General features: G+C 44.9%; 1 protein-coding gene across 1 annotated transcript in view; it reads left to right on the top strand.

Moving 5' to 3' along the window:
- Positions 1-22,380, top strand: part of LOC145390070 (high affinity cGMP-specific 3',5'-cyclic phosphodiesterase 9A-like) — a 28,012-nt gene extending 5,632 nt beyond the window's left edge. The window contains exons 2-8 of the mRNA XM_080265142.1: positions 1,247-1,382; positions 2,025-2,147; positions 2,423-2,535; positions 2,899-3,049; positions 5,549-5,638; positions 6,623-6,784; positions 21,851-22,380. Of these exons, the coding sequence (XP_080121268.1) occupies positions 1,247-1,382; positions 2,025-2,147; positions 2,423-2,535; positions 2,899-3,049; positions 5,549-5,638; positions 6,623-6,784; positions 21,851-21,871 (796 nt within the window). The 3' untranslated portion in view covers positions 21,872-22,380. The remainder of the gene's footprint in view (positions 1-1,246; positions 1,383-2,024; positions 2,148-2,422; positions 2,536-2,898; positions 3,050-5,548; positions 5,639-6,622; positions 6,785-21,850) is intronic.
- The last annotated feature ends 364 nt before the right edge of the window (positions 22,381-22,744 follow it).

Raw genomic sequence — 22,744 nt, 5'->3', positions numbered from 1 at the left:
TCATAAAATGTGTCTTTCCTTTCATCGAGTGCATCATTAGTAGGTGCATAACACACAAACAGACTGATGTTGCCATGATTTGATTTAAACCGTGCGTATAACAATCGCTCATCTATAGGATCCCACTCACATAAAGCCTTATTTGCCTTACAACCCAGCAACAATCCTACTCCCTGATAATGCATTCCGTCCTGTCGACCAGATATCAATAAACGTATACCATCCTCCAAATCCAACTTATCGACTCCAGTCAATCTAGTTTCTGTCAGAGCACAAATATCAAGTCCGTAATTTTGAAAAACCTTCACTAACTCATCGATTTTACCGTCATGATTTAGCGTTCTCACATTCCAGTTACCAGTTTTAATTGTATTTTTTGCATTGACAAAGGAATTAGATTGTAATTGAAGCAACCGTGAGATTCTTAGCACCCCCTGCCCATTTAAGGGCTGCACGGGACTGGGGGCCATTATTGTTCTTTCAGAGTCCATCAAGGTTTCTTTGGCTAACTTCCTGAACACCTCGCCATTGTGTTGCAGTCGCAGTGGCAGCTAACTTGCCTGATTGCCCACACCCGAAAGACCCAGCTATGCTGTAGCCAGTCACGTGCCGGCATGCTTCCCAGCCATTTCACTCTCAAGGAGTTCCTCTGCCTGAGAAAGCAACCACCCCCCTGCTCCCGAGGGCTTTTGATCTGTGTAGGTAGAGGGCGATCACTCCCTCACTAGCCATATACAGTGTATATACAGTGTATAGGCTACACTCACCTGTGTAAATCTCTATCCTGTATATAAGATAAGGTCCTCTTAAATGCTGTTGATCCTTATTAAACCGAACTTAGTGAGTGACAGACTAACTAGGAGAGTATGTGAATGAGGTTGAGGGGGGAGGAGAGAGGGAGGGGAAGATTGTGGGTGCAATGAAGGGATGAAGTAGAGAGGTATATGAGAGAGGGGGGTGTAAGTTGGGGGGATGGAGAGTGAGAGACTAACTAGAAAGAGTGTGTGTGAGAGAGTTGGAGGGGGGGAAGAGGGAGGGGGAGACTGGGGATGAGATGAGGGATGGAGTAGAGAGGTATATGAGAGAGAGGGATGTAAGTTGGGGGGAGGTCAGGGAAATGGGACAGGGTGACATGGAGGCATTTTGTTTGTGGCCACCCCTTACGGAATTAAGACGTCTGGCTATAGTTAAGTGATAGATAGACAGATAGATAGATAAGTACTCTACCAATTTCTCCCCTCCACAGGTATACAGATCTAGGCCTGCTATCCAAGTTCGGCACAGAGATTGAGATGCTGCGTTATTTTCTGTGCCGCGTCAACCACTGTTACAACCAAGTCCCCTTTCACAACTTCGAACATGCCTTCTGTGTCACTCAGATGGTAAGTGGGTCCTATCTTTGTCGTAGATTTTCATTATTGTTATTATTATTATATAGTGGTAGGTGGGGTCACTCATCATCCACTTACTCGATGCAGTGCTGCTCTCAGGTGACTTCCCTTTCCTCTCTTCCTTCTTTCCTCCCATCCTCTTCTTTCTTTTTTCCTCCATTCTTTCCTCTTCCTTCTGCCTGTGGGTGACTCTACACTGAGTGACAAACCAAATAGTTTCGTGTACACCAGGAAACCATTTACTATGCTGGGTGGTAACCATATAACCAAATTATGGTGCCTGGTGGTTTAGTGGGTAATTAAGGCTCCCCAATCGGATTGAGCCTTCGCAGGTTTATATCCAAGGGATGGTTGGGGGTTTGTTGCTCACGTAATGCCACTCAGGGATGAGCGAGGCTTTTCACTCTCATCTTAAATGTCAGGACCAACTTGCCTAGCCCTGGGCTCCTACGCTCCTTGTGGGGCAACACAATATTAGATGATGATGATGATGATTCTTATTATTGTTGTTTTTCTCTTTGTCATACCTCATCCTGTCCTAAGATGATGATGATGATAGTGGTGATGAAAATGATGATGATAGTGATAATGATGGTGATGACAATGATGTTGATGATGATGATTTCTTGACAGATGTATGGTATGGTGTGGCGTTGTGGATTGCAGGAAAGACTAGGCGATTTAGATGTGTTAATTCTCCTTACATCCTGCATATGCCACGACCTTGACCATCCTGGATTTAACAACATCTACCAGGTAAGGGAAGCATTGTATTGTTTATTTATATTTGGCCTGAGTTTTAAATTACAGTATAGACAATGCACCTTAAGGGATATATAAAAAGAGGTGTGTAGTAGATAGATTGATATATTGTAGTGTTAAATATAGATAGATAGATATACTGTACTGTTAGAAAAATAGATAGATAGATAGACAGTCATATAGATAGATGGACAGATAGACAGACAGATAGATAGATAGATACACAGATAGATTCACAGCACCACTTAATAGATTCATTTTGGCCACAGATCAACGCCAAAACAGAATTAGCCCTGCGATACAATGACATATCACCGCTTCAAAACCATCACTGCTCCGTTGCATTCACTGTTTTGGAGCAACACGAATGCAACATATTCAGGTGGGTGTATTGAGAGGACGGAGAATGAGAGACTGACTAGGAGAGTGAGTGAGATGGAGAGGAGGGAGGGAGATGGGGAGGGGAGACCGAAGATGAGATGGAGGAATGACGTGGGGAAGTATGTGTTTGAAAATATTGGGAGAAATATTTTGAGTTGGTCTGGCCATGTAGACAGGATGGAGAATGAGAGACTGACTAGGAGAGTGTATCTGAGTGAGGTGGAGGGGGAGGGGAGGGAAGGGGAGACCACGGATGAGTATTCTAGTCCAAGTTTTTAGTAATTACAGATACTGCAAACCCTCTTATGGTAAGGACAACTCCCTTACCCCATTCCAGCTCACACAAAACCATTTTAATCCACAGAAACGTGTTGGGCGAGGACTACAAGAAAATTCGTGAAGGGATGATCCGCTGCATCCTGGCGACGGACATGGCGCGGCACAATGAGATTCTGTCCGACTTTAAAGAGATCATTGAGGAGTTTGATTTCAAGAACCGGGCCCATGTTAACCTTGTACGTATAGACTGTAGTTGATTTTGACTTTTTTTGCCCCCTCATGGTAGGTATAACTTGTTGTATCATTTGTCATATCATTTATGAAGCCAACAATGTACTTGTGTGTGTGGCCATTCGCCTTGGACGCTGCAACTGTGAGCAGGGCAATAGGCAGGATGCCGGTGGGGAAGGCAGCGGGAGTGGCTGGATTAACTGCTAAAATGTTGAAAGCCTCAGGAGATATAGGAGTGGGGTTAGTTGCTTTCTTGATAAATACGATTATGTGTGAGTATGTTGTCCTCAGAGTGTAATTGTAAATGTGTACAAGGGGAAGGGTAATGCCCTGGAAGGAGGAAATTATAGAGGCATGAAGCTTTTAGATCAGATAATGAAGGTAATGGAGAAAGTTCTAGAAGGTATGATTAGAGAAAGAGTGAATATTGATGAGATGCAGTTTGTGTTTATGCCAGGCAGGGGGACCACTGATGTCATATTCATTGTTTGACAGCTTCAGGAAAAATGTTTAGGAAAGAAAAGGGATCTGTACTTTGTTTTTGTTGATATGGAGAAGGCCTTTGACAGAGTCCCTTGACAGGTGGTGAAGTGGACAGTGAGAAAGCTTGGGATCGAGGAGTGGCTGGTTAGGGTGGTTATGGCTGTGTATGTGGGTGCTCGCACCCAGGTAAGGGTGAATAGAGATTTGAGTAATGAGTTTTCCGTGAATATTGGTGTGCATCAGGGGTCAGTTTTGATCCCCTTGTTTATTATGGTACTTGAAGCCCTCTCTCGTTACTTCTGAAAGGGACTCCTGTAGATGTGTGCTAATGATTTGATTTGGTGTTGACTGCAGAAAATGAAAGGGAGACAGAGGAAAGATTTAGGAAGTGGAGAGATGGTATGGAGCACAAGGGATTAAGAGTAAATGCAGATAAAACAAAGGTAATGGTATCTAGGGCTGATGGCAGTACTGTCAGAGTAGAGGGAGGGTGGCCATGTGCAATTTGCCACAAGGGGGTGGGAAGTATTTACATCTTGTGCAGTGTTTGTGATAAGTGGGTGCATAAGAGATGTAGTGGTATTAGAGGTAGACTGCGAGATAATGCTGATTTCATGTGTACAGTGTGTTGCAGAGAGCAGGTGGAGATTGTCAGGCATGAAAGGATTGAGCTTGCTGATGAGTCTCTTGAGTGTGTGGAAGAAGTTTTTATTCAGGAGACATGTTATATACTGGAGGTGGGGGCTGGAGCTAGCTCTGTGGCTAGAGTGAGGAAGTGGTTGGAAGTTCAAAGAGCTGTTGCCTCTCCTGACATTGAAAGGGCTCTCTCTGTGCTAAGGGGATCTTTGTATGCGGCATGTGTCCATCCATCCATCCATCATCCAATCCTACGTTGCCCTGTGATGGGCATGTGTTAGGAGTGTAATGCTGTACGTCAGTGAGACTTGGGCAGTAAAAGGAAGAGGATATTCGCAGGCTCAGACGTACAGAAATGACAATGATTAGGTGGATGTGCAATGTGTCCTTTAGTGCGAGGCTTGGGGGGCCTAGGTTTACGATGGAGGAGTTAAGAGGAAGGATGAGATTGGAGTGTACTGGTGTCATGATGAGGAGAGGTACTGTGAGATGGTTTGGGCATGTGGAGAGGATGGGGGATGATAACTGGGGGTCAGAAAGTAAGAAGTGTTAATGCTGAGGGTAGGGTTGCGAGAGGTATACTGAAAAGACCTTGGATGAGGTCATTGAGTGTGACCTCAGGGATAGGGGACTGAATAGGAAAGATGCCAGAGATCCAGTAGTGTGGAGAGCTGCCATCGGGTGACCGAGGCTGATGCATGCAAGCATGTTGGAACCTTCAAGAACGAAAAGAAAAACGAAACGACCCTGGTCACCTAATGGCAGCAGCTCTCCATGCTGCCTGATCTCTGGCAGCCTCAAGTATTTAATTCCAGCTAGTGCAAAATGGTCTGAGAGTTAGTCATAGGAATAGTGGTAGGTAGGGGCAACTACTATCCACTCACCCAATGTAGTGCTGCCTTAAGGTGACACAGCACTATGTGAAAAGAAAAATGCTTGACTGTAAAGGGGTGATTATCAGATGTCATACAACCACATGAATCCCTGGTGGTTTAGTGGATTACTGTGCCCCATCCAGATGTGGCCCAATAGGGTTTACGTGCCAGAGGTGAGTCTTCAGAGGCTAAGTAGGTGAATACTGGTACCACAGAGGCTCTTATGGTAAGGTGGTAGATGGATGGCAGTGAGAGAGGGGGATGTAAGCTGTGGGGATGGCAGTGAAATGGCAAGGGACAGGGGCAACATGGAGGCGATTTATTTGTGGCCACCCCTTACTGGATTATGGCATCAGGGTATAGATAGATAGATAGATGGATTGACTGATTGATTATGTATGCTCAGGACAACTCTAGTATTTTATTTTAGCTAATCCCAGATATTTTATTACTCTAAGAGGGATTATAGAAGCCTGAGAGTGTTAATACTGGTTTTAATATCCTGCCCAGCTGTCCATGGTGCTGATCAAGGTAGCAGACATCAGCAATGAAGCGCGGCCGCTGGACATTGCCCAGCCCTGGCTGGAGTGTCTCATGCAGGTAATGGTTTGTAAGTTAATTCTTTGTCTTTGTAGGTGATGGCTTATGCAGGTAGTGTTCTGTTTATTCCTTCCCCCCCCCCCTCCGAGGTGGAAGTGCCTATCATCCATTCACTCAATGTAATGCAGCCCTCAGGTGACTCTGCACTGAGTGACAAGCCAAATTATTTCCTGTTGTCCAAGGAACCTACTGTATCATATCATTTATAAAGGCTCCAACATGCATTCGTCAGCCTTGGTCACCTAATGGCAGCTCTCCATGCTGCTTGATCTCTGGCAGCCTGCCTCAGCGTGCTTACATGCATCGGCCTGGGTCACCTCTTAGTGGCTATCCATGCTGCTCAGTCTCTGGCAGCCTCCCTATTCAGTCTATTATCCCTGAGGTAACACTGTGTGACCTCATTCCATATACTGGTACTAGATACTCTGTACTGTACTATGTTGTGTTGGTAATGAGGACTATATCAAACCCTCCATCTCATCCTTGGTCTCCCTCTCTCCCCTGCAACACTCTCACATACACTTTCTTTGTCATTCATTCCTCATTCACACCTCTTGGCCAGACCATCTCAAGATCCTTTTACTAAGTAAGAGACTAACTAGGAGAGTATGTGAGTGAGGTTGAGGGGGGGAAAGGAAGGGGAGACCGAGGATGAGATGGAGGGATGTAGTAGAGGGGGCAGTGTAAGTTGGGGGATGGAGACTAAGAGACTAACAAGGAGAGTGTATGTGAGTGAAGTGGAGGGGGGAAGAGGAAGGGGGAGACTGAGGATGAGATGGTGGGATGGAATAGAGGGGTATATAAGAGGGGGGAGTGTAAGTTTGGGGGAGGGCAATAAAATGGAAGAGGACAGGGCAACATGGAAGCGATTTTTTGTGGCGACCCCTTACAGGATTAAGGCGTCTGGCTATAGATAGATAGATAAACAGAAACTTGTAATAGCTTCTAAAAACACTGATACTTATATTGCCATTCTTTCAACAGGAATTCTTCAACCAAAGTGACCTCGAGAAGTTGGAAGGGCTGCCTGTCTCTCCGTATATGGATAGGGACAAAGTAACAAAACCATCATCTCAGTGCTCCTTCATTGGTTTTGTGCTCCTGCCTCTCTTTGAAGCACTAGGGAAGGTTCTGCCGGAGCTTGAGGTGAGGTAAATAGATTGATAGATAGATAGAGTGTGAGAGAGAGAGAGAGAGATAGACAGAGAGAGACCTAAGAGAGAGAGAGAGAGAGAATATACAGACATTCATTTCAGTGCTCCTTCATTGGTTTTGTGCTCCTGCCTCTCTTTGAAGCACTAGGGAAGGTTCTGCCGGAGCTTGAGGTGAGGTAAATAGATTGATAGATAGATAGAGTGTGAGAGAGAGAGAGAGAGAGATAGACAGAGAGAGAATATACAGACATTCATTTCAATGCTCCTTCATTGGTTTTGTGCTCCTGCCTCTCTTTGAAGCACTAGGGAAGGTTCTGCCGGAGCTTGAGGTGAGGTAGGCAGATTGGTAGATAGATAGAGAGAGAAAGGGATAGATAGAAAGACAGAGAGAGATGTAAGAGGGAGTTAAATATGCAAACCTTCATTTCAGTGTGTCTTCTTTGGTGTTGTGCTTCTGCCACTCTTTGAAGCATTTTAGCAAGGCTAGTGAGAGAGAGAGAGAGAGATTTACTTTCTGTTGTTCTTATGATGTTGATGATGATGATGGTTCTATTCCAGTCTTTTCTGTTTGAATCTATTGTCTTTTATTATTATTATTATTATTATTATTATTATTATTATTATTATTGTAAGGTGTTGGCAATAGCCAACACCTACTTTCGTCGTAAGATGATCCACCGGTATACATGGAGAGTAATGAGGAGGATGGATGGTGAACTTGTTGAACGAAAGGCAATGATAGACTACGTGTGTGTGGATGAGCGAATGAGAAGACAAGTGTTGGATGCAAGAGTGTGGAGAGGGTGGGGGAATGGAGTCTCGGACCATCACTTAGTGATGGCCAAGGTAGAACTGCAAAGAAAGTGGTTGAGGAGGCGAAGGGGAAGACAGGAGGAAGCAGCTCCTGTGAGAAGAGTGGAGAAATTGCAAGATAGTGAGAAAATGACAGAGTATAAGAGCATAGTGGAAGAAAGATTGGGAAGGTATGAGCTAGAGCAGATGGAAGGGGTGGAAGACGTATGTCAGATATTCACGGAAGAGATAGGCGCAGCGTGTGAGGCGGTTTGTGGAGTGAGGAGGAGATGCAAGGGTGTGCAAGGGACAGCATGGTGGAATGATGAGGTGAAACGAGCTGTGGAACAAAAGAAGAAGGCATATGGTGAATGGTTGGCGAGTAGAGGTAGGGGAGAAGATGAGAGAGGTATATGTGAGCAGGAGAAGGGAGGTTAAGAGACTGGTGAAGGAGAGTAAGAAGAAAGTGGATGAAGAGTTTGGGAGGAATCTGAGTGTGAAATGGAGGGAGAGTAAGAAATTGTTTTGGAAGGAGGTAAAGAAAGTAAGGCAGTGTGAAAGGAGATATAGTAGGGGAGTGAAAGATAGGAATAATAGATTGTTGGTGGAGAAGAGAGAGAAACTGAGGAGATGGAAGGAGCACTTTGAGGATTTGTTGAATGTAGAGAATGAGAGCAATGCGAGTATAAGTGGTTGGGGAATGGCTGGGAGAAGAAGAGATGAGAGGAGGGAAGAAGAGATCAGTAGGGCGGAAGTAGTGGAAGCAATGAAGAAGATCAAGATGGGAAAGGCCCCAGGGATTGATGGAGTGTGTGGTGAAATGCTGAGGTATGGGGGTGAGATTGTTGTGGAATGGATATGCAAGTTGTGTAGATTGGCTTGGGAAGAGGGAAGGGTTCCAGAGGACTGGAAATCAGGTATAATTGTTCCTTTATACAAAGGAAATGGGAGAGAGAAGTATGTGGTAACCATAGGGGTATTTGCCTTCTTAGTGTGACTGGTAAAATATATGGTAGAATACTCATTGATAGGGTTAGGCATATGACAGAGGAGCTAGTTGGAGAAGAACAAGGGGATTTAGGAAGGGAAAAGGGTGTGTAGATCAGATAATTGTTCTAAGATGTTTAGTGGAGAAGTATCTAGAGAAGGGAAGGAAAGTGTATGCTGCCTTCATGGACTTGGAGATAGCTTATGACAGAATAGATAGGCAAGGTATGTGGAAGGTATTAAGAATATATGGAGTGGAGAGGAAATTGTTGAGTGCTGTGAAGAGTATGTACGAGGGAGCTAGGGCTACGGTGCGAGTGGATGGTGAGTTGAGTGAGTTCTTTGATCTCAGTGTGGGACTGAAACAGGGTTGTGTGATGTCTCCATGGCTGCTTAATATATACATGGATGGGGTTGTGAAGGAGGTGCAAGGTAGGGCAGTGGATGTGGGGGTGGCTCTAATGAATGAGGGTGAGATTTGGAAGATTCCGGTGTTGCTGTTTGCTGATGATACAGTATTATTGAGTGAAGATGAATGGGAGTTGCAAGGTTTGGTGAATGAATTTGGGACAGTGTGTAGGAGGAAGAATCTGAAAGTTAATGTAAACAAAAGTAAAGTTATGGTGTTTGAGAGGAATGAAGTCACAGAGTGTGCAGTGAGGTTGAATGGTGAGGATATGGAGAATGTGAGTGCATTCAAGTACTTGGGTAGTGTGATGAGTAAGGATGGAACTTTGGGGGATGAAGTGCGTGAAAGGGTACAGCAGGGAAGGAAGGTTGTTGGTACACTGAAAGCAGTGATGAGAAATAGGGAGTTGAGTATGGAAGTTAAGAAGTCACTGCATGATAGTATTGTGATCCCTACCCTGACGTATGGAAGCGAGGCGTGGACCTCGCAAGAGGGGAACAAGTCAGGAGTGAGAGCAGTGGAAATGAGTTACTTGAGAGGAGCATGTGGAGTGACATGGAGGGACAGGTTGACGAATGAAGAAGTGGAGGAACGTTGTGGGGTGGATGTGGATGTGGTTGAGAAGATTAGGAGAAATACACTGAGGTGGTTTGGACATGTGGAGAGAATGGAGAATGAAAGAATGACTAAGAGGGTGTATTTTTAGAATTTAGACAGTTTATTGAGACAAACAGTTATACATACATATACGTATACAGGTATATCTATATATTACATTATCACCTCAAAAGGATGAGGACGCTGAGCTACTCTTCACCCTACTCCGAGATATTACATACTAACATAAGAACATAATGTACTTTTCACCCTGCTCTGAGATATTACATAAGAGCATAATGTACTCTTCACCCTACTCAGATATTTTGTTCAGTTACTCTTACATCACAATATAGCAATGTCTACTTAAGTATGTGTTTGATGTTTTTACAATTCAGTATACTTCCTATTTTATCGTTATTAAACATCCAAACGACTTGTTCGGTCACTGAGTCTACAGCAGGATTTCTAAACTGCGCTAATTTTGAGCAGTGAAGTACATAGTGTTGCAGGGTGTGGGCTCTGGGTTCATTACACAGTCTGCAGCACGTTTTATGATCTGGCGTATCCACTCCAAGCTGCCACAGATATTTATAGCCTAACCTCAGTCTAGTGCATACAGAATCTTTCCACTTATTTCTATATTTTCCATATGTAAAGTGGGTTCTCAGAGCAACGTTAGTATAGTGATACATAGTTTCACTACTAGGATGTTGTTGCTCCATTCTCTGATTTTCCTCTTGACCTTGTTGTGTTCTTATTATAGTTTTAATCTGTTTCAAGGTTAGTTGGCATACTACATCTATGTCTTCTTTTTCTGCTGCACTCTTGGCTAGTTCATCAGCTCTTTCGTTCCCTGGTATTCCAACATGGGATGGTATCCATGTGAATGATATGAATCTACCCGATTGCTTGAGCTGATGCAGGACAGCTCTACACTGGAAGACTACGTCTGCCAGTGCAGGTGCTGTGCTCTTAAGGGACTCCAGTGCTCCTCGGCTGTCTACGAAGAAGCACACGTCTCCTTCACCTCCTGTGATCTCCCTGAGGCCGTATAATATTGCATATAGCTCTGCCTGAGTGGAAGACACGTTGTTGCTTATTCTAAAATTTATTTCGCTCTGTACACATGCACTGTCTGCTTTATCTAATATTACGATCCCACACCCTGCTCTGCCATCCTCTCTGACCGAACCATCGCAGTAGACGTGAGCAGTGTTTTCATTGTAGAGTTTATTTATTTGGTTTTGTGCATGTGTCCTTAACACACCTACAGCATAACATTCTTTCTTTTTCTGTAGTGGAGATATGCTCACCTTTACCTCTTCCTCTTCCCAGGGTGGAGGCCTAGGTGCCTGCGGTATCTCCTCACAGAAGTTTTGTACCTCGTATTTGAGTACGTTCCTCGCAAGGTCTTTCACATAGCCATTCTTGCCTTGCCTCCAGAAGGTTCTGGTTCCGTTAACAACATCTTTGATGCTGTTACGGAGTCCCAGTCCGCTTTCTGACCGCATGTGTCTTATTGCAGCCGCCACACTGTCTTCCTGAATTCTATTTTTTACACTCTGCAAATTTAGCTCAAGTCTCATGACATCTATCATGATGTTCCTTGGGCAGCTAAGTATGATTCTCATTGCGGCATTCTGGATTTTTTCAAGTTTTTCCAGCCTTCCTTCACCAAGGCAAGAGAGGACTGGGCTTGCGTACTCTAATACCGATCTGACAGTAGTGAGGTACATCATTTTTAGTACTGGTACACCCACCCCTGCACCACTATAGGCCATTGATCTCAAGGGCTGCAATCGTGCCTTGCATTGCGTTATTATGTGGGTCATCTCGGCATCTTTACAGTCTGCTGTGTAGCCGACATACATACCTAGGTACTAGTAAATTCTCACCCTCTCGATGTTTTTGCCATTAATTACTAAATGTTTTTCCCATAACGCACGGCACTGGAACTTTGTCTTACTCTCGTTAATTACAAGACCCAGACTTTTGATCAGGTTGCCGAACCTGTTCAGTGCAGTTTGCATAACATCAAAAGTTTTTTGAAAAGCATGATGTTAGTGAGACTGGTCTGTTTCCTCCAGTCGCTTTGGGGATAGGGATGATAATTGCTTTTTTCCATGCTCTCGGTATTCTGCCCTCCCTGAGACTCATATTATACAAGTCTAACAGCGGGCCGTCCTCCATGCTGGCCAGGCAGTTAATTATCTCATACCTAATTCCATCCTCACCAGGAGCTGTAGACCTTCCATTTTTAACTGCACGCAGTAGCTCATCCCTGGTTATGTCTGTGCCTGTCATGTCTTCGGTGTTTAACGCAGTAACAATGAAGCTTCTCCTATTGTCCTGCCATGCCTCTAATGCCTCCCTCACGTCGTGTGGCAGGCATTCACTGCTCGCCGCAGATGCCCACAACTTCATTAAGTCTTCAGCTAATTTTTCTGGGTGTGGGTGTGCTACGTTTATCACCTTTCTCCCTCTTACTTTGTTAACTTCTTTCCAAATTTCGGTTATGCTCTTACTGTTGCCTATCCTGTTAGTGAAGCGTTCCCAATACTCACCTTACTTCCCTTTTGGCCTGACTACAAATCTGGGCCAGTTCCTTCATTGCGGCTTTGCTTGCGTCACCCCTACCCATTTGCACCCATTTTCTGTGAGCCAGTCTCATCATTTGCGACAGTTGTTTTAATTCTTTATTGTTATAGTATTTGTCTGTATGGTATGAGCAATTTTTCTTCACGCGCCTTTTATGATTGAGTAATTCGTTAATAACCTTAACTAGGTCTTCGTAAAACTGGTCTACACTGCTCGGATGATAGCCACTATACCATTCCCGCACACCATCAATAAAGAAATCAACTTTATCTTTGGGTAGTGTTAATCGTTTTCTGCTATGTGTGATTTTTCGTTTTCCCAGTGGTATAGTGATAACAAGGGAGAAGTGATCACTTAGCAAGTCTGGTGCAATTTCACATTTTCCCTCTAGACCCTGACCATTTAGAATCACAGCGTAGTCTAATCTCCCTCCCTTGATATGTGTCGCCTCCTGTGTCCCCAGTATTTTGGATTCAGGGTAATCTAATATAAACTGTCTAAATCTCACGCCATTAGTATTGGTCTTTCCCTCTGTCTCCAAATCTTTGTGACGAGCATTAAGGTCCCCAGCTACTAAGGTCACTTCACTAAAAACAGTATCAGGCAGAGAGCTAACGGCAAAGCAATTTTTAGAAACATACAGGTTAATTACGTTCAGCACACCCTCACTCAGATAAATTTTGACGGAAACTGACTCCACACCTTCACTCCTGTGGGGACACTAACAGCTCCGATGGAATGGAATTTCTTACGTATGTAGATACACCCCGTATACCATCACCCGCCATAAGTTGATACTTTGTATATCCACCGAGTTTAAACAGATTGCCATCCCTATCCCCCGTCTCCTGAAGGAGTATCACATCTATACAGTGATTTAAAATATAATAGTGAAGGTCTGTAATTCTATTTTTCAATCCATTCACGTTCCAAGATATTACCCTAAGTTCGCAGGGACCCATTATCCATAGGTGTCTCTAATACCATATTTGATATTTCCTCTAATTCCTTGGAGAACTTATCCATATGTTTATGCAGTTCCAGCCAACCTTTAAACACTTTACACTTTTTCTCATCATCCTGGCACGTTTCCAAAACCCTTCCTGTACCTGCAACACCACTGGTCAGAACCTGGTGAGTTTTGAGTGTTTTCTCTTTTCCCCTTATTACAATTTTACGCTCTGGAGACTTTTTGGCGTGTTCACTCTCACTGTTGCTGTTTACTATGTTGTCTGTGCTCTCACTATTGTATTCAGCATTTTCTATCGGGTTCATAAGTTTATTAACTTTCTTTTCTAGTGCTTCTAGTTTTCTGCCCAGTTCTTTTATGTATATGATTAACTCACCATTTCCCTGCTGAGTGTTGGTGTTAGGCTGTGGTGTTGTGAGGGATGGGGTGACCACGTGACTAGGATGTGGGGGTGAGATGTGACCTGCGCTGCTGGCAGGTGGGGCTATGTCGCCATCACACAGCTCGTCCCTGGGACCCCTCGAGGCATTCCCCAGGGGCGGCCACTCTGCCTCACCACCTTCCCCATACACGTGTGGCCTTCCCACCCACGCCTGCCTCCCTGGTGCAACCTGGACCTGGCAGGGCTGTTTCACGTGGCCAACACCTCCATCCGTTGATTCTCTCCCTCCCCTTGTCCTCTGCTCTGCTGTCCTTTCTTCCTGCCCCTCGGACTCTCGCGCCAGATAATTTGGTCTTTTTGGACACAGGAGACCTTGCATTGTGGTTTCCACCACAGTTACAGCACCGAGGTTCGACACGTGTCCCCACCTTGATTTTTTCTCCGCATTCGCTGGACTCGTGCTTCCTAGCGCAGTATCTGCAGCGTGTGTCCTCTTGGCAGCGCCAGGCCCTGTGTCCCCACCTGCTGCAGCGAAGGCAAAATGCTGGTTCCTCAATGTAGGGCCGTAAGCTTCTGTATCCAGCACCCGGAATAAAAACTTGCCTTGGGATGTCCCCTTTCATTAGGGCAATCACTTGGTTCTTCTCCTGTCCCTTGTTCATGTGTCGCTTGGCCCAGATAAACCTAGGGTCGTTCAGGAGGAATTCTGGGTCTAGAACATAAGAACATAAGAAGATAGGATTACTGCAGTAGGCCGGTTAGCCCATGCTAGGCAGCTCCTAGAAGAGTAACTGAACTACCAGAATGAGATAAGGATAGCAAAGAAGAAGGCTCTCCCCCGCCTACTTAACGTAGGCAAGACCATTGGAGATACTAAATACAGCTTAGATAACAAAGAAATTAGCAAATCGGAATGCGAGAGAGATCTAGGAGTTATGATTAGTAACGACCTTAAACCTAGGCAACAGTGCATTAATGCGAGAAATAAAGCAAATAGGGTCCTAGGATTTATTTCGAGAAGCGTGAGCAATAGATCATCTAAAGTAATACTAAAACTTTATCTATCATTAGTAAGGCCACATTTAGACTACGCAGTACAATTCTGGTGTCCTTACTATAGAATGGATATTAATTCGTTAGAAAATGTACAGAGAAGAATGACTAAAATGATACATGACGTCCGGAACCTGTCATATGAAGACAGACTGAAAAGACTAAGTCTGAATTCGCTAGAGAGGCGTAGAGTAAGGGGAGACTTAATTGAGGTGTTTAAGTGGATGAAGGGTATAAATAAGGGAGATATCAGCAAGGTACTTAAAGTGAGCGTACAGGATAGAACTAGAAATAATGGTTTCAAACTAGAAAAATTCCGTTTCAGTAAGGAAATCGGTAGAAATTGGTTTGGTAATAGAGTAGTAGACGAATGGAATAAGCTACCTAGTAAAGTAGTTGCTGCCTCTTCCATTGAGAGTTTCAAGCATAGGCTAGATAAGCATATGACAAATAAGGGGTGGATATATAATAAAGAAAATCTTATAACCAATACTAATTCAAAAAAAATTTCTTTTCAGGTTACACTATGATAGTCTCTATTCTCCTTTCACACTTTCCTGTAAAATGTCCACGCCAGTTTTTCTATACGGCGTGGTGTTCTTTCTGACTTTTTCCTGCCGGCTTCGGCTGGAGGGTTTGGAGGGCGGGGGAGAGCCTTCTTCTTTGCTATCCTTATCTCATTCTAGTAGTTCAGTTACTCTTCTAGGAGCTGCCTAGCATGGGCCAACCGGCCTACTGCAGTTATCCTCTCTTCTTATGTATGTTCTTATGTTCAAACCCTCCAGCCGAAGCCGGCAGGAAAAAGTCAGAAAGAACACCACGCCGTATAGAAAAACTGGCGTGGACATTTTACAGGAAAGTGTGAAAGGAGAATAGAGACTATCATAGCGTAACCTGAAAAGGGAAAATTATGAATTAGTATTGGTTATAAGATTTTCTTTTTTCTATATCCACCCCTTATTAGTCATATGCTTATCTAGCCTATGCTTGAAACTCTCAATGGAAGAGGCAGCAACTACTTTACTAGGTAGCTTATTCCATTCGTCTACTACTCTATTACCAAACCAATTTCTACCTATTTCCTTACTGAAACGGAATTTTTCTAGTTTGAAACCATTATTTCTAGTTCTATCCTGTATGCTCACTTTCAGTACCTTGCTAATATCTCCCTTATATATTCGCTTCATCCACTTAAACACCTCATTTAAGTCTTCCTTACTCTACGCCTCTAGCGAATGCAGACTTAGTCTTTTCAGTCTGTCTTCATATGACAGGTTCCGGACGTCATGTATCATTTTAGTCATTCTTCTCTGTACATTTTCTAACGAATTAATATCCATTCTATAGTAAGGACACCAAAATTGTACTGCGTAGTCTAAATGTGGCCTTACTAATGCTAGATAAAGTTTCATTATTACTTTAGATGATCTATTGCTCACGTAATAGTATTATGGGATATCTAAACACGATAACCTTGGTGCATCTCTCCCTCTCCTCCGGAACCTGCAGTGTCACACCCTCAAAATCAGTCGTGGTCAGCATCTCCACTGCCTCCTGACTTCCTACTGTGACGTAAGGTCTCTGCCTACCTTCCTTAAACAGGACCTCGAACCGTCGATATGCAAGTCCAAGCTTCACCGTCCAGAGTAGTTTTTGGTGATAATTTAGGTCAGTGTTGGTGGGGAAGAGAAGCCTCACTCTATTCCTTGGGGTGGCCTCGTCACGGTCCTGGCTAGGCATTGCTCCTGACCCACGTGGTGTAGTCGGCTGCACTCCAGCTGCCTTCCCCGTATCACATGGTATAGTAACACCTCCATCTACCCCACACGACTCATTCTTTACCTTTTTGTTGTCTCTGTCCTCTTCTTCATCACTCGCTTCCCTCTCGCTGCCGCGTATCATCCTCTTTCTCTTCTCTCTTGTACTGATGACCTCCGTAAACCCGGTATCCATATCTATTTCTTCCTCGTTGTCACCCAAGGGGGCCTCCCTTCCCTCGTTCATGGCCATGGCACTAGCCATTTCAGGGCACGTTGGTTTTGTAGTGCATCCGATCAGTTTCAACTCAGTTGTTAAATTACTGTGTGATGAAGCGCTCTGGGAAGCACGTCTGCCTGCCGCGGAGGTCAAGGACAGAATGAAGAAGGTGTATGTAGGTGAAGTGGAGGGAGGGAGAGGGAGGGGTAGACCGAGGATGAGGTGGAGGGATGGAGTTGGGAGGTATATGAGGTGGGGGGTGAGTTGGGGGGAGGGTAGTCAAATGGTGGGTGACAGAGCGACTTGGAGGCGTTTTGTCTGCGGCCACTCTTTGCGGGATTAGGGCGTCGGGCTATAGATAGATAGATAGATCTATCGGTGGATAAATCAATAATTATATGGTGTCACGGTAGGGTCAGGCTCCATATTACCTCACCCTTACCAGCTTACTTCGGCATTTGTCAGGTTAATATACATAATACATTCACTGTTATGTCCATCCATCTCTCTCATTCTCCTCATCTCACCCTGTTTACTCCCCTCTCATCATCATCATCATCACCATCATCATCATATTACCCAGTTCTGTATTATATAACCATCTTTTTTTTTTTACATAAATGTAAGATGTGTTGTACTTCATGAATATAGGATATGGCTGTATGATAGGCCAGCCAGTTGCAAGTAATGGTGTGTGTGTGTGTGTGTGTGTGTGTGTGTGTGTGTGTGTGTAATTCACCGGGTCGGTCAGGATCACTTGATGGTCGTGATCGTCAGCTTTTACCCTCCCGGAAGGGAGCTGAGAGCTCATATAGTCCGATCTAAGGGCAAGGCTGTGACCACACACGCACACACCAGTCCCCTTGCTCAAGGGGGACAGTAACCACCCACTTCGTCAGTGAAACTTTTCGCAACGTGTGTGTGTGTGTGTGTGTGTGTGTGTGTGTGTGTGTGTGTGTGTGTGTGTGTGTGTGTGTAAACTTAACCCATTAGCTGTGGTGGCTTCTCTTCAGTTAACATAAAATCGCTTACTGTATGCTGAAGTATATATACATATATATTTATTTTCCGGTCACAGCGTTCATCTAGCACGTCATATACTGTTCAGTTCTGCCGAGTTGCTCTTAGCTGAACGTATCGATGTAACGTTAGCCAAAACAAAATACCGTCTTTGTAACTAATTCGCATCTTACAGTTTCGATATCTAATCTCATTGTTCGTACATCACGATACTTTAGGCAGACAAGAAAATAATCTACCGAAATAGAAAACGCTAGTTACATGGATAACTGATATATTTTTCGTTCCTGGACTAGGCACATTTTACCCCTCTCCTATTCTGTCCTACTTTAGCCTAAACCAACCCATCCTAACCTACTTTTCTCTGCCCTACACTACCCTACCCCAGCCTACCCTGCCCTAGCGTTCCCTACCCTATCCTACCGCTGAGGTCTCCTGTAGGGATACTCGTTCTTCGGTTTTTGCCAGGCTTAGGGAGGTGGAGGAGATTAAGGTGTTGGACATCCGTTCTGGGGGCGGAGAGACTTACAACATCCCTTTGTCTTGTTGTAAACTTTGGTCTACCCTTTCCCTGTCATGACACTTCTCCGGAGTCGATAATATTCCCCATGCAGTGCTGAGGTACCTGGATGATGAAGCAGTGTCCTTCCTCCTGAGTCTTATAAATAGAATTTGGAGAGATTCGTCCACTCCTGCTTCTTGGCGGGGGGCTGTTGTCCTACCGTTTCACAAGCCAGGTATTGCAGGTCACCATCTTGGTTTGCGTGGTAGGTTGCCTTTACTGATTATGGAATTTTTCCGTATTGGTGCCACCTTGTTTCCCTCATATCCTCAAGAGGAGGGAGTGCCTCAAACTAGTGTCCTTAGTGTCACCGTCTTTGCTAAAGTTCAGGAAGATTTTGTTGGCTCTGTTCCGGAGGGAGTGTCTGCCTCGCCGTATCCTCGCTATCCACATCCGTTTGGGTACAGGGTGAAGGCTGCCATGGGGGATGTGGATGTTCCAACCTTTCTTGTTTGTCCTGTGCGTGTACCAAGGATGGCTCCCTGGCTCCTCTCAGGGGTGCAACCGTGTGTTTACTTTCCTGAGAGAGGGGCCTTTCTTTCCTCACAGGCGGCTCTTTGCTATTTTTTTAGAACATGCTTCCTCTCACAGTGTCTCGATTCTCGTATGTACTGATGGATTGAAATCCCGTGAGGGGACAGGCTTGGGTGTTATATTTCCCGATTTCATTCGTGGTAGGAGTCTTCCCCCATCGTATCTACTTTTATCGCAGAACTTACTGCTATTTTACTCGCAGTCAAATTGATATTTAGCTTCCCTCCTGTTTGTTATACAGTTTTTAGCGACTCTGCCGATCTCCATTTTGTGTTTTCCCGTCCAATCCTCTTTTGTTGTCTACAGTGTTTTAGAATGGCTGTGCTTGCTAGGGACTGCTTTGTGGTTTTGTACCATTGTGGGCAATGAGCATGCTGACGCTCTGGCAAAGGCTGCTGCCTCTCGCCCATCCTCACCTCTCCCCTGCCTCGCTCAGTGATATTCATCTAACCACTCACTGTTTGCTCCCACTGGCAGAGTAGGTGGGATGCGGTGGGGGCCAACAAAATGTGTGATATTTGTGGGTAAACGGGCCCCTTCATTTGCCGAGGTCTGAATGCAGGTGGGAGACGGCTTTATGCTGGCTCCGAATGGGCCATTCCTGGTTCTCTCATTGATTTTTAATGGAGGACTCTCCCCCTACTTTCTGTGTGGAATGCTTCGTCCCCCTGACTCTTCGGCTTTTGCTGATGGTGTCCACTGTTGGGGAATTGCGCCATCGTTACCTCTCTGAGCACCGGGCAGGAGAGGGATTGTAGTCTTCTGTTGGTACTTGGAGAGGATGCTTGTTGTGGTGGAGGGGGAAACCTTTGCTTGGTGTAGGCAGCTGCACTACCGTGTAAAATTTAGTATACAGTGGTTTTAGTGTTCTTAGTGTTTTAGTGTTTTTCTTGTTTTAATTATGAATTGTATTTTGTGTGTGTGTGTGTGTGTGTGTGTGTGTGTGTGTGTGTGTGTGTGTGTGTGTGTGTGTGTGTGTGTGTGTGTGTGTGTGTATTTCATCTTTTCGAGTGCTTTTATTCTCGTTGTCGTCCGGCGGCATATGACCCTGGTTGTTGTATCGCCAGATTTTATTGTATATACTTATTCAGTTCAATTTACCCTACCCTACTCTTCTCAACCCTACACTAGCCTACCTCAGCCTACCCTACCCTACCCTGCCATTGCCGACCCAACTCTACCCTACTTTAACCTACCCTCCCCTGTACAGCCCTTTCACCACTACATTACTTTTCCTGTTTTCTTCTCTCTACCTTCGGATGATTTTCTTCACCTCTACAGTAGAGAGAAATTTCGAACTGGAAGGGTTAAATACTGCCATCATCAACCCCATCTCTATCAGGGGATCTCCTAAGCTGAATAAAATCATGCGGTCAGCTAGGACAATGTAAATAAGTTGTTCTCGGCTTGAAAGATTAAATGATTCTGTCCCGTCATCCTAAGAGGGTTTTCTGAAGCTGTAGGATATCGTCAGAAGCTAGCAAAGAGTAAAAGTGACATCCGCAAACCGAGAGCTCTGCGTCCAGCGCTCCGCGGTTCAAGTCCCAGAGGTGGACAGATGTTTTGACGTGTAGACGTTACCAGGGCGTAGCTTGGTGGCCTACCCTTTAATATTCTGGACTAATGGTGGTCTAGCCTCGTGCCCCTGCGCTCCACCACATAAAAAAAATAAAAATAAAAAGGAAAGCCAAGGGTCATGAATGAACTAAAGGACTGAACTAAGCGGAGAAGAACAAAAATCGTAGAGAAGATCGCCCCAAATTTGATGAGACAGTGTAGTATAACTGAGTGAAATAGGCGTTGGATATGACGGAACTATTATGCATTTATACCCACCTCTCTTCTGTACCCTACACTACCCTGATTCAGCCTACCCTACCCTACCTCAGCCCTACACTACCCTACCCAGCCCTACCCCACCCTGCCAAAACCAACCAGCCCTATCTTACCTCACCCTGCAAAAACCGACCCAATCCTACCTCACCCTGCCAAAACCGACCCAATCCTACCTCACCCTGCCAAAACCGACCCAATCCTACCCCACCCTGCCAAAACCGACCCAATCCTACCCCACCCTGCCAAAACCGACCCAATCCTACCCCACCCTGCCAAAACCGACCAAATCCTAACCCACGCTGCCAAAACCAACCAAAACCTATTCTATACTCTGTCATAACCGACACAATCCTACCTCACCCTGACAAAACTGACCCAGTCCTACCCCACCCTGCCAAAACCGACCCAACCCTACCCCACCCTGCCAAAACCGACCCAACCCTACCCCACCCTGCCAAAACCGACCCAACCCTACCCCACCCTGCCAAAAAATACTCAATCCTACCCCACCCTGCCAAAACCGACCCAACGCTACCCCACCCTGCCAAAACCGAACCATTCCTACCACACCCTGCCAAAACCGACCCAGTCCTACCCCACCCTGCCAAAACCGGCCCAATCCTACGCCGCCCTGCCAAAACTAACCCAACCTTACCCCACCCGGCCATAACCGACCCAACGCTACCCCACCCTGCCACAACCGTCCCATCCCTACCCTACCTTAACCAAACCAGTCTTATCTAACTCATTGTCCACATTAACACTTTTTTCCATTTTCATCTTTCTTCCTCCAGACGATTTTCTTCAACTCTGGAGAGAAATTTCGTACTGGAGGGGTTAGATACAGTCACCATCAACCCCTTCACTACGAGGGGATCTCCTAAGCTGAATAAAATCGTCCGGTTACCTAGAACAAAGTAACTAAGTCATTCTCTGTCTGAAGGGGTTATTGTGTCTGTCCCATCATCCCGAGAGGGTTTCTTTAAGCTCCAGGAAATCGTCTAAAGGTAGCAAAGTGTAAACATGACGTCAGCACTTGTTCTAGGCGCCACAGATCGAGTCCCGGAGGTGAACAAAGGTTTTTATATCATATAGACGTTTTATATTTTATATTTTGCAACTTTCAGAGGCATTTACTCAGCTTTAGGAGTCTTATGGATAGGCTCAATCAAACGTATCGAACCTCCCATGTTAGAAAAAATAGCTTACAGAAATGCGTCCTCGTACTGAAGGGGCGGAATGGACAGATCGAGTGACTAAGATATTGAATTATGTATATGACTGGTTTTGTTGTTATTTCTATTATTATTATTATTATTATTATTATTATTATTTCAGGCAAATGTCCCAGGCTTCTAGACTGGCTGACTAGCGAATATTATTAAGTCTCCCGTGGCTCCGTGCTCCTTCCACTCAAGAGCCTGCACTTCACGCATTCCACGCACAAGATGGCGCCACCGCTGCATTCCTGCGAAGACGAGAGGTCAAGAGGACGACACTTGCTTTTTGTTTGTTTGTTTACTGTAATTGCTTAAAGTTGTGATCCCTCCAACTTGAATGCTCAGTTGTAACTATAGATAACTAGAATACGATGCTAGTCACGAAGAAGGGCTATGAAAAGATACAGAGCTCGTAGTATTTTTTTCTTTTAACTAAGATACATGAAATAAGCTGCAAAAATACGAAAATACGAGCTTACTTAATGTAAATGAATTATAGTACGTTCAAGATGGAGGGAAGGCATTTTGTATTTTGTTTGTGATGTTATAGTGTCTCTCAGGATCCTAGGATCCTCTCTCGGCTGAACCAAATTGTCTGGCGTCAGCTGGAACATGATGCTAGAGTTATGTCGGTCGTGAGGGGGTTAATGGTGACGGTATTGACACTGTCAGGCTCCTATGACTCACTCAGTCGAATAAAATCGTCTGAGTCAGCTGAAATGGGGTACTAGAGTTGTCCCGAGCATCACCCAGGGGGTTAAGAAAAGGCCTTAGTTAATCTAAGGCTTTTTCTTAACCCTCTGGTGCTTGGGACAACTCTAGTATTCCATTCCAGCTGACAGACGATTTTGTTCGGCTGAGTGAGTCATAGGAGCCTGACAGTTACTACACTGTCACCATTAACCCCCACATGACCGGCATAACTCTGGTATATCATGTTCCAGCTGACGCCAGACAATTTGGTTCAGCCGAGTGGGTCTGGGGCCTGGGGGGCACTAAATGAAAATATCCA

Source organism: Coenobita brevimanus, unplaced genomic scaffold (genome assembly GCF_032717465.1).
Source record: "Coenobita brevimanus isolate Jiangsu-jjx unplaced genomic scaffold, ASM3271746v2 jjx.HiC_scaffold_2794, whole genome shotgun sequence".
NCBI lineage: Eukaryota > Metazoa > Arthropoda > Malacostraca > Decapoda > Coenobitidae > Coenobita > Coenobita brevimanus.
Note: the sequence above shows the minus strand (reverse complement) of the source record. Positions and strands in the feature narration are given on the sequence as shown.